This window comes from Bison bison, unplaced genomic scaffold, assembly GCF_000754665.1.
Source record: "Bison bison bison isolate TAMUID 2011002044 unplaced genomic scaffold, Bison_UMD1.0 scf7180017864491, whole genome shotgun sequence".
Classification (NCBI taxonomy): domain Eukaryota; kingdom Metazoa; phylum Chordata; class Mammalia; order Artiodactyla; family Bovidae; genus Bison; species Bison bison.
In genome coordinates, this window is record NW_011495050.1 from 4055769 (window position 1) to 4068408 (window position 12640).

Sequence of the window (12640 nt, forward strand, 5' to 3'; positions counted from 1 at the left end):
CACACAGTCAAAGGCTTTGGCATAGTCAATAAAGCAGAAATAGATGTTTTTCTGGAACTCTCTTGCTTTTTCCATGATCCAGCGGATGTTGGCAATTTGATATCTGGTTCCTCTGCCTTTTTTAAAACCAGCTTGAACGTCTGGAAGTTCACAGTTCACGTATTGCTTAAGCCTGGCTTGGAGAATTTTGAGCATTACTTTACTAGCGTGTGAGATGAGTGCAATTGTGCAGTAGTTTGAGCATTCTTGGGCATTGCCTTTCTTTGGAATTGGAATGAAAACTGACCTTTTCCAGTCCCTTGGCCACTGCTGAGTTTTCCAAATTTGCTGGCATATTGAGTGCAGCACTTCCACAGCATCATCTTTTAGGATTTGAGATAGCTCAACTGGAATTCCATCATTTCCACTCGTTTTGTTCGTAGTGATGCTTTCTAAGGCCCGCTTGACTTGACATTCCAGATTGTCTGGCTCTAGGTCAGTGATCACACCTTCGTGATTATCTGGGTCGTGAAGATGTTTTTTGTACAGTTCTTCTGTGTATTCTTGCCACCTCTTCTTAATATCTTCTGCTTCTGTTAGGTCCATAACATTTCTTTTCTTTATTGAGCCCATCTTTGCATGAAATGTTCCCTTGGTATCTCTAATTTTCTTGGAGTGATCTCTATTATATTGTTTTCCTCTATTTGATGATGATAATAACAGTACCTTTCCTGTAAGGTTTATCAGACATGTCTTATAAAATACCTCCCATTCTCCCAGCCATATTTCTGTCTGGACTGCTGGCCGTTTGTTGAGTCCTAGTCTTGACAGAGGAGCCCGGTGGGCTACAGTCCATAGGGTTGTAAAGAGTCAGACACGACTGAGCAACTAACATTTCATTTTGCAGCCTTGACTTTGGCCAGTGACTCCAGTAGGTCATGTGGTTCCTTTCCCCTCACTGTAACTGCCCTGAGACTGTGCATGCGTGTGTGTGTATGTGCATGCTAAGTCACTTCAGTCATGTCCAACTCTGTGAGACCCTAGAGACTGTAGCATGCCAGGCTTCTGTGTTCATGGAATTCTCCAGGTGAGAATACTGGAGTGGGTAGCCATGCCCTTCTCCAGGGGATCTTTGCCACCCAGGGATTGAACCTGTGTGTCCTGCAGATCCTACATTGCAGGTGGATTCTTTACCACTGAGCTATTGGGAAGTCCCGCCCTGGGACTGTACCACCTAATAAAGCATTTGCCCTCAAGCCTTCCTTTAGATTCTGTATTCTAGGGCAACTGGGCTAAGACTTGGGCTCATTTTGAAGAAGAAATATGACACTGTATTACAGGTGCTCAGCCCTGTAATACACTCGGCATTTGATAAATATCAGCTCCTTTTCTAAGGGGATGTTGTAAATTGATGGTTTGCCTTATGGGCTCTGGGGTCAGACTTCCTTTTTTGTGACCTCAGGCACATTATTTAACTCTCTGTGCCTCAACCCTCCCCTTCAGTAAATGGAAGAAATCCTAACATCTAACTGGTTTGATAGATAGTATCAACCACATAGTTTGATACTGTACATATGAATGCACCTACAAAGTGGGTATATGTGGCAGGTGCTTGATAAATGTCAATAATTCTTGTGCTTTGTATAATTACTTACAAACGTTTCTTAGCTTCCCCACTGGACAGGGAACTTTTTAAAAATATTTATTTATTTGTTTAGCTGCTTCAGGTCTTAGTTGGGGCATGTGGGCTCTTTGGCTGCAGTGTACAGGCTTCTCTCTAGTTGTGGCATGTGGGGTAGGTAGTCGGGGCACACTGGCTTAGTTGCCCCACGGCATGTGGGATCTTGGTTTCCCAACCACGGAACCAACCTGCGTCCCCTGCATTGGCAGGCAAATTCTTAACCACTGAACCACCTGGGAAGTCCTGACGGGGAACTTCTTGAGCCTTTGTCATTTCCTAGTCATTTTTGCTCATTTTAGAAGGGCTTGGGCTCTAATGGTAGTAAATATTTCTTAAACAAGTTAACAAGGAAAACCCAGCTTACTCTGGATTGACTTTGTAAGTACATGCTCCTTTCATGCTAATTCATGGAGCTTTTGGAACTCCAGGAATTTGAGAAAGAGCCTCTAGTTTCTACACTAGAATTTGGAAGTGGCTGGCTTATGGGCGCTTAACTGTAGTTGATGAAGCAGTTTCAGAAAAAGAAATGGATTCTTTGAAACCCAGTGGTTGGGCCCATAACAGGGGAAGGAAGTCATATGTCCTCCTCATTCCCCATTTTAAATTTCCACATCTAGCCTTGAGTTGAAAATTGATGTGTTGGCTGCTTTGGCTGGGAAATTCTGTTTTGAATTTATAGGCCTTGTCTTTGCAGCTCTTCCCCTGTAGGCTTAACAAGGGAAAGGTCAGGGCATCGCTAAGCTGGCAACTAATGGCTTCTGAGTTAGTCAATGGACAAGGAAACAGTGTCAGGAGAATTGCTTCAGGCTGAGATTTCTGAGCCCTGTGCTGATTGCTTTTGTATTTTATTTTGAAAGCCTGAGGGGAGGGGGGAAACGAACAAACACTTCACCCAGTTGACAGACGTGAGGGAGCAGAGCCTGGAGCCGTTTATGCTGTAGATGTGTCCCTTGAGCTCCTAGAGGTGGGTTCTGCTGGACATTTTCCATCTTTTAATGTCCTAAGCCCTCCAATAGCTTCACAGACTTATAAACTGACTCTGAGACGAGGCTTGTGGATGAGCTGGCTTCCGGATATAAATATAGCTTGGGCTTCTTTGGGAGGGGTGGGTGGGTGAAGGCATTCTCAGATTTGTGGAGAGCTCACCCTTGGCAGCCAGACTAAGTGCCCCCTTTTCCCTTTGCCTCCAGCACCTAACTGCCTCCTTTCCTGGCCTTCATGCCTTGAAAGTTGATGGCAAGCGCCTTCTTTCTCTGTCTCCAAATATGAACCAGGAGAGGATGACGTAACAGTTAATAAGCCTTTCAGAGGAGGGTGGTGAATGTGAGGTCACCATGTGTGGTCCATGTTCACTGCTGAGGTCCTTTCAACCCCAAGACAGGTAGAGTGTAGCGACTGAGGTGTGCTACAGGAGGTCCCCAAACCCCAGGATCTAATGCCAGGTGATCTGAGGTGGAGCTGATGTAATCATAACAGTAAATGGAATTGTGCTTGAATCATCCCGAAATCATCCCCACTACCACCACCACCAGCCACCCACTGGCATGTGGAAAAGCTATCTTCCATGAAAATGTCCCGGGTGCCAGAAATGTTGGGGACCGCTACCTAGGATTGCGACCGCTAGATGGAATGTTGAGAGCAAGTCACACCTTTCTGTACCTTAGTTTTCTTGTGTATACAATGGGATTGTTATAAAGATGAAATAAGAACTTGGAACATTCCTCGGCACATAGTAAATGTTTAAAAAATGTTGGTTTTTCTTATATCATCATGCTTATTAGTTATTCAGTGGAAACCTTAGCACAGAGGTATAAGCTGTAATTGTCATAGGGTAGTCTCTTTGGTCTCAGTCTTCCAACTGATCCCCCAGATCCTCACCACACACACAGACACACACATACACGTGTAGAAACACACATACACTCACCTTGCCATGCCTTATCCTGGAGCTCCCTAAATCTTATTCATATACTAGCTTTACAGTTTTCCTTAATACATGGACCACATGTTCTATTGTTTATTTAATATTTTTCTTTAAATCAGCTTAGTTTTCAATTTAATGAAATTGTCTTTAAGGAGCTCTACTACTACTCCTTATTGCTGTAGCTATTAATATATATGTGTACATATTTTTGCTTCTCTGAGCTAAAACGAAGACTAGAAAATTTTAAAAATTTGTCTCTGCACCTCCTAAAATGACCTGGCAGCCATCAAGTGGTATGTGTCCCATGTTTGAAATCACTGCTCCCTCCATCTGCTCTTTCCTGACCTCAGAGCACTGGCTGTCCACTCTCTGCCTTTGCCTCTACTGAGCCCTCATTTCTATTTACACTCAGTGGATTCCTGGCTATCAGGGTCACTTCTCCAAGGTCTTCGTTGCTTTTCGAAGCAGCTGGTTACTGCATCCTCTGATTTCCTGGGATTTCTCTTAGTAGGCCAAGACTGATGATCCGCATCTTGGTCTTGGTCATCTTGGTCTCCCTGCAGACTGTGAACTCCTCCAAGACAGAGGGTGTATCTTACTTACCTCTGGCCTTCCTTTGACTGGCAAGGTGTCTGTACACAGTAGGTGCCCAGTAATGGTGGAACCAGTGAATCTGCACTGATGGGAAACGGAAGACTTTTATGTTGAGGGGTGACATGGTGGTTGAGCATCCTTTGTGGAGGTGAGGATGCGGGGGAAATTCTCCCCCAAACAAGACTCTCCATTTACATCTCTTCTCCTGATTCCTTCCCTCCTGCCTGCCCTGCCCCCCAACCTCCACCTCCCAGGTGATGAGCAGCCGTTTCCTGCCCTACGACAACATCATCACAGATGCTGTGCTCAGCCTTGACGAGGACACCGTGCTTTCAACCACGGAGGTAAGCAGCCTCTCAGGAGGTGTGGCGGGCCCTACAGGTGGTCACCTCAAACCCCAGGGTGCCGACACCTCCTCTGCCCTTGCCTTGGCCAAGCCCAAAACATTTTTCAGAACTTCCTGCAGAGTGGGTTTGAATCAACCCCGATGAGGGCCTTTTCTCCTTGTTTCCTCTGCTTATTGGCTCCTCACTTTCCAGGCTGTGCCTCACCTCACCCTCCTGTCTGCCCTCCTGTTTTTGGATTTGTTTTTAAACAGTGCAGGTGTGGGCAGGTGTGCAGAGGAACCCAGAGGAGGCAGGCGGGTGCACCTGTTTGGTATTTTCTTGAAACCACACGATCCAGAGCCCCCATCTTTCGTGATCCTCCTACTGCCATGCGGGTGTGTGTGGCCTCTGTTGGAGAACACTATTTCTGGGTTCTAAAGGCAGCTTTTCCATCTTGGTTGGAAATGCGCATTTTCTTTTACCCACGCGAGAGCAAACAGTTTCACTTGAAGGCTGAGATGGAGATCCCTGCCTTTTCAGATGTTCACATATTTGTGCCAAAAATAAGATTGCACAGAGCCACGTGTGAGGGGGAGAAAGAGAAGGTGAAAGATAGATATGATAGAAAACCAATTTTTACAACTCGAATGAGTATTGATCTCTGAAACCTCACTTAAAACCGAAGAGGGAACCAAAGACATTTACACAAAAATGTAGCAGGTCGGAAATATATCATTCAGGGTAGATAGCTGCTAAAAAGCATGGAGACTTAGCTACTCACCCCCTTCCCCTTCTTTTATTCCTTTTTATTCATAGGAATAATTTTGTTCATATATTATCTTTTTTAATGTAAGCACCAACAGTTAGCAGCAGACATTTTCCTGGGCGCCAGTCTGATTCTAACGGTCTGCTGCCCCCATACCCAAGACTCATGTTAACCTGGGCTGTTTGTTTCTGCTGCTCTTCAAATTCCATGGATGTTTCCCAGTTTCCATCCAATGGAGTTGAGCAGATGTTCTGTTTAAGGGCAACCAAAATCACCCCCCTGGGACACATGCCCTGGGTCAGATCCTTTCTATGCAGGTCTGCCTTTGTTGATCCTTTCTGTGCAGCGCAAGCCCTGTAAATACTCGGTGAATGAGTTGCGGAGATGCGTGCTTCAAGGATTAAAGTATGAACACACAGCCAACTGTGTCACGTGTGAGGCTGCAGGAGAAAGATGGGGTGGGGTGGTGGGGGTGGAGAGCAGGGGGAAAAGATGCTTCATGTTCAAAGGGAATGACAGCGATGGAATGCAGGGAACGGGACACTCCAGCTTGCATTTTTCTCCTGCTTCCTGCAAAGGAAGCTGGCACCCCCGGTGCACATTCATTCAACAAGTATTTATGGAGGGCTGGCTTTGTTCTGGTCCCTGTGCCAGGTACTTTGATTACACAGATCCTGCCTAGAGCCGGCAGAGTCCTGGCAGCAAACAGAATTCAAATCAAGTGATTCAAACGAAGGGATGGAGGATGACTACGGAATGGGGTTAAAGAACCCCATAGGAGCTGATGGAGAGGCAGCTGGGGAGTGGTGAGGGCAGGAAATAGCTCCCACTTCTATGCCTGAAGGAGTGAAGGAAGGGAAAGTGTTTCCAGAGTCCCTGAGAATGACTTCCCTGGTGGCACAGTGGTAAAGAATCCACCTGCCAATGCAGGAGATGTGGGTTCAATCCCTGGGTCAGGAAGATCTCCTGGAGTAAGAAGTGGCTACCCACTCCAGTATTCTTGCCTGGAAGATCCCATGCACAGGGGAGCCTGGAGGACTGGAGTTCACAGGATTGCAAAAGAGTTGACCATGACTTAGCAACTAAACAAAAACAACAGCAGTCCCTGGAAGGAGGAATGGAGAAGAAGAGGCTGTTGTCCTGTAAGAACTATAATCATGGAGGGATGTGGCACCTGTCAGGACTCTGGTGCCAAAGCCAGGGCTTGCAGGGAGAGCAGGGGAGAAATACTGCCCTGCCTCTGTCCCACCTAATTTTCCTGCCAACGACTACCATTGACCTAACCCAAGCAGCCAGTAAGGAAGCCCGTGCTGTGCAGTCCGTAGAGTCCCATTGTCTCAGGCGTAGGGCATGCAAGAAGGATGGAGAGTGGATCTTGGTGAGCGGACAGAGGAACGGCCGCACACTGTCATGGCGGAACGGATGGTCAAGACCACAGCACACACCTAAACGTTACCCCAGGACCAGAAGTATCGATTCACCTCTTGTCCTCCCCTGGGCACGAGGCCATAGATCTCACACTAGGATTTGTTTCCCCCTGTCCCACGGTGAAATAACTTCCAGCTGCTGTGATGGATCCACGTGCTAGTGGATATCTTTTCAAAGAACAGCAGTTCCAGCCTCTCAGCGCACGCCAGGAAGAACATGTGTTGTATGTGGAGCAATGAGAAGTTAGCTTGGCTTGAATATGAGATGTAAATTTAAGAGGCTGGCCCTCTAGTTTACTTTGTGACTGATCAATAGCACAGTTGTATTGCCCAACATGGTGGAGGACAGAGATTTCTCTTTTCTCTTTTAGGTGAATAGATGTTGGTTCATTTTATTTCCTCTCTAAGGATCCTTAGCTTGTTTAAATGCCTCTCTGTGGTATTAAGGATAGATTTTTAAATAGCGTCCTATAAAGGGTATTAGACAGAGTTGGTTTTCTAGTTATTTACATTTATCTGGATTGCTGCACACTCTCAAAAGAAAACAGATGTTGGTTTTTAAGAGAAGAGGCCATAAGCTGACCTTTGCCTCCTTTGATGTGCTAATGAGCAGCCTGAAAAGAGAACTATCACAAGCATCATAGTTTTATCGGAATTTACTTTTGAGTTGCTTTGAAATGACTTGAAACGGCTTTGAGATAGGAAGGAATTCATGTGATGAAAACACCCCATCGGGATCTATAGTAGTTGCCAAGTGTCTGCGTCTCCCTTTCAAAGGATAATGGAAAGCCCCAAAGAGTGCTGACAGTTGGGCTGTTTCTTTGCCAATGGACTGCATAATGCACTGTCCCACCAGTTGGCACCATTAGTCGTGAATGCCAGTGACAACGCTCAGGTTTTCACGACCTGCTTTCTATTTTCTGACAAATACTGTCCACTCAGCTGCTGTATTTTAACTTTGAGGTGCCCCTCGCCCCACCATACTTTCTTAATGTATATCCCAACCCCTTGTTTCCCCCTCCATGGCTTCCCCAGTGATTCAATGGTCAAAAATCTGCCTGCAGTGCAGAAGACGCAGAGACACAGGTTTAATCCCTGGGTCGGGAAGATTCCCTGGAGGAGGGCATGGCAACCCAGTCCAGTGTTCTTGCCTGGAGAACCCACGGACAGAGGAGCCTGGCAGGCTACCAACCATAGATAGGGTTGCAGAGAGTCAGACATGACTGAAGCTACTGAGCATGCACGCAGAAGCTATATTGTTAAGGTGTTCGTATCTTGAGTCAGGGCACCAGACTAAATTCTTCATAAAGTTTTAAATTCATGGCTGTTTACAAAAACTGTATCTTCTAACTAAGCCCCAAGAATTCAGAGGGAAAAAGGACCCTTGCAGATCACTCAGACTGGTGTTTCCTAAACCTAGGATTTCACTGACCTATTTACCTAGAATGGTGCTTAAAAACAAACAAACAAAAAGAAGTATAGGCAGTTTAAAGAAAAATATTAGCTAAGTCATTAAATGTATATTATGGTGGGAATGTGGCAAAAGAAGCAACAACGGTAATGAATATGGTGAAAGCTTGGGAAATACTCATCTTTAGGCTTATTCGCTTTGTCTTGTAATTGGGGTAAAATTCACAAAGCATAAAATCAACCATCCTCAAGTGGCATTTAGTACCTTCCCAGTGTTATACACTTATTACCTCTACCTCATCCTGAAACGTTTTCATTATCCAAAAGGGATACCCCGTGGCCATTAATCCATCACTCCCTCTCCGCTGGAGCCACCGGTCTGTTTTCTTTCTCTGTGGATTTGCTCTCCCTGGACGCTTGATGTGAATGGAATCACACAATATGGGGCCTTTTGTATGTGGCTTCTTGCACTCAACATAATGTTTGCAAGGTCCATCCACGTGGTAGCACGCATCAGTATTGCATTCCTTTTTAGTGCTGAGTCATATTCCACCAAATGGATATACCATATTTGGCATATTTATTCATGAGTTGATGGCATTTGGGTTGTTCCCACTTTAGGGCTGTTGTGAACAGTTATTTGCTCTGCCTTCTTTTTTTTTTTTTTTGGCTGCACCATGTGGCTTGTGATATCTTAGTTCCCTGACCAGAGATTGAACCCTCACCCTCAGCAATGAAAGCACAAGAGTCTTAACCACTGGACTTCCAGGGAATTCCCAACTTCTCTGCTTTTAAACCCCTGGGAGGTCAGAAATTGGACTTGCCAGCATCACTCAGCCACCATTACAATGCCAAGGCTTGAAACGTATGTGGAATATATGAAATTTCCATTTGCTTTACTTATAGGGAAAAGGTTGTTGATGGACATGTAACCTGTATAAGAGAAATTGTTTTGCACACTGTAGCAACAGAGCTAAAAGTGAGGCTATGATAACAGGGAATACACTGAATCTGAAACCAGATGGCTTGAGTTCACGTCTTGACTCTGCCACTTACTAAAATACTTGAACCTCCATATCCTTAGCTTCCCCCCACTCTGTAAACTGGAGACTATAAAATTACCTACTTTTCAGGGTTATCATGAGGATTAAATGAGTTAAAATATGTAAGTACTTGTCATATTATAAGGATTACACAATTATGAGCATTTCTATTACTTTTTAAAAAAAACTTTCTGTGTATTGTTTTATTATTCATCAAATAATCATGGAAAGTCAGAAGTGAGCGCACACATTTGAAAACCGACTGTTTGTGTGCTAACTACAAGTGTTTGTAGCAGGTTCAGAAGTACCTGCTTTGGGTAATCTTGAACACTAGGAAGTCATTTCACTGCATTTCCTTTAAAATAATCCCATGGCTTTATTTGGCCTTGTCCCCACTCACTCCTAGTGATTTTTCACTGTGGGTACATTTCTGAATCTCCCTTGCATTGAGCATCTTCACACCTGAGAGGCCTGAATTTCTGCTCATGATGATACCTGCTCTTATTCCTGGTAGAACTTGTGTGCTTTTTAAACATCTTTTCTCTGGCTTTTAAGTGGATGCCTTGATTTTAGTCACTATGGCTTTGCTGTGTGCTGGTAATGTTACATGCTATATATTCATACGCTGGATGTATATAGAAAATCTGCTCCTGTTTATAAAACAGATGCGTTTGTTCCTCCCACACGTGAATGGTCACGTGTCCTTTGTGGAGCAGCGGGGGTGGGAGAAGCAACTGATTTTTTTTTTTAAGCTTGAACAGACTGGATTTCTATAAGACATATCGCCAGTGTTTTGTTTTGGTTTTTTTTTCCTTCTTTCATTTCCATACTAATCTGAAGTTTCTTTAACAGAAAACATTAAAAATGTACATAATTATGGGGCAAAATGTCAAGCAGTCAGTTTAATTTGCTGATGAATACATGGAATTAATGTTTCCCAACAGTCCCAGGATTTCGCATTACGAATTAGCAGGGGGAAGGTAATGTTTTGTTGACATTTGTTAACACTGTTGATTGCTTGTTTGGCTTGTGTTCTGCCTGCAGGTGGATTTTGCCTTCACCGTGTGGCAGAGCTTCCCCGAGAGGATTGTGGGGTACCCCGCACGCAGCCATTTCTGGGACAACTCTAAGGAGCGGTGGGGCTACACGTCCAAGTGGACGAACGACTACTCCATGGTGTTGACGGGAGCTGCTATTTACCACAAGTGAGGAGCCTGGACATCATTTTACACTGTTCCTTATATGACTTTCTGGCTGCTGCAAAAATTGGAACCTGGGCCAAGTCTTGTTAACAACCTTAGCGAAAATTAGTCTGCATCCCTGTTTGAGTTTTGTTGATATGGTTAACATGTGTCTTTGAAACCAGTAAAACCTCTTGGCTTATTGCATCATTAGAAGTGATGGCAGATCTGCATCTTCAGCAAGTCTGAGATGTGGAGACATCCTCGGGGTGTGTTGAGGGACTGAATGTGTAGAAGAACCAACAAAGTATATACTTCATGGAGCACCGCCCAGCATTGTTCTGGGGCTTCCCTGATGGCTCAGACTGTAAAGAATCCACCTGCAATGTAGGAGATCCCAGGTTTGATCCCTGGGTCAGGAAGATCCCCTGGAAAAGGTCATGGCAACCCACTCCAGTATTCTTGCCTAGAGAATCCCTTGGATTCTGGCAGTGGAGCCTGGCAGGCTATAGTCCATAGAGTCACAAAGAGTCGGACATGACTGAGCAACTAAGCAAGCGTTGTAGAGAAAAAAGACACATGTCTTGAATCTAGCAAGGGGAGACACAGTATATATAATAATTCTATAATATGATAGGACATAAGTTATATAGCAAAAAGTCAACCAGAGCAGCATAAAGGATACTGCTGCCACTAGGTCGCTTCAGTCGTGTCCGACTCTGTGTGATCCCATAGACAGCAGCCCACCAGACTCCCCCGTCCCTGGGATTCTCCAGGCAAGAACACTGGAATGGGTTGTCATTTCCTTCTCCAATGCATGAAAGTGAAAAGTGAAAGTGAAGTTGCTCAGTCATGTCTGACTCTTAGCGACCCTATGGACTGCAGCCTACCAGGCTCCTCTGTCCATGGGATTTTCCAGGCAAGAGTACTGGAGTGGGGTGCCATTGCCTTCTCCAGCATAAAGGATGAGGAGTACCAAAGGTGGAAAACGGAGTGGTTGGGGAGTGTAGGGTGATCCTCCCTAAGCAGGTGAGATTTGAGAGGAGGAAAGGAAGTTAGGCAGAAGAAAACCTGTCAGAAGAGTGCTCTGGTGTAGGGAGCAGCTGGAATAGATGCCCTGAGGCAGGATGCTGGAGGAATGTCCAGAAGATCAGTGTGACCCAAGTGGAGTGAGGGGCAAGCAAGTGAGAGACATAATGGGAGCCCAGATGCCAGGCCCTATTGTCCATAATGAGGACTTGACTCCCTTCTGGGTAACATGGGAGCCGATGGAGGGGTGTGAGGAGGGCAGTCTGTCTTATGCTTTAGGCATCCACTGTGAAGGCTGTGATGAGGGCAGACTACAGGGGGACCAGGGGAAGTGCAGGGAAGCCTATTAGGGGGTGACTGACCTGATCTAGATAAGAGATGATGGAGCCTGGATTCGGAAGTGAGGAGCAGAGGTAGGGAGTAGTGATCAGATTGTGCGTGTATTTTGAAGATGCTCCAGCATCATGTACTGACAGACCAGATATAGAGTTTGATGACTCAGGCTTTTTGACCTGAAGAACTAATAGGATAGAATAAGCCATCAGTAGAGCTGGGGAAGAGTGTAGATGGAACAGGTATTAGGGAAAATAGAGGAGTTCAGTCTTGGGCATGTGAGGACATCGAAGAGAATGTTTGAAAAAGGTCAGGGATGGAAATAAACATTTTGGAGCTGTTTGCCTGGATCTGGTCTTTAAAGCCAGGGGACTCAGGTAAGATGGCCAAATTCGTGAGTGTAGAAGGCTAATGTTCCTGACTGAGTCATTCTTGAAATCCCGACTCCTTTGTAAGGTGAACATACCAATCTGACCCTAGTCTTTTTTAGTAAAAAAAAAAAAAAAAATAGAGAACCCTGTCATCTCAGGGATGGAGTTGGAAATGCACAAGGTATAAGCATTTGGGGTGGCTGAAGCTTGATTTCAAGATTCCACCTCTTTCTTCCTGCTGCCACCACTCGGTGAATCTGATTCAGTCAAGTAATTTTTTTCTAGAAATCTGTGCTGTATATGCATGTGTGCGTGCTAAATCTCTTCAGGTGTGTTCGACTCTTTGCTACCCTATGGACTGTAGCCCACCAGGCTCCTTTGTCCATGGGACTCTCTCCAGGCAAGAATACTGGAGTGGGTTGCCATTTTCTTCTCCAGGGAATTTTCCCAACCCAGGGATCTAACCTGTGTCTCATCTCCTGCACTGGCACGTGGGTTCTTTACCACTAGCACCATTTCTTTTGAGCAATATGTGCTATATATACCTCTCCAAAAAAATAGTAGGGTGAGAAATAA

The 12640-nt window shown here is 45.1% G+C and overlaps 1 protein-coding gene across 1 annotated transcript in view; it reads left to right on the forward strand.

Annotated features, from left to right (window-relative positions):
- Positions 1–12640, forward strand: part of EXT1 (exostosin glycosyltransferase 1) — a 314014-nt gene that overhangs the window by 297602 nt on the left and 3772 nt on the right. Inside the window, exons 8-9 of the mRNA XM_010863424.1 lie at positions 4433–4522; positions 10195–10355. Coding sequence (XP_010861726.1) covers positions 4433–4522; positions 10195–10355 — 251 coding nt within the window. The remainder of the gene's footprint in view (positions 1–4432; positions 4523–10194; positions 10356–12640) is intronic.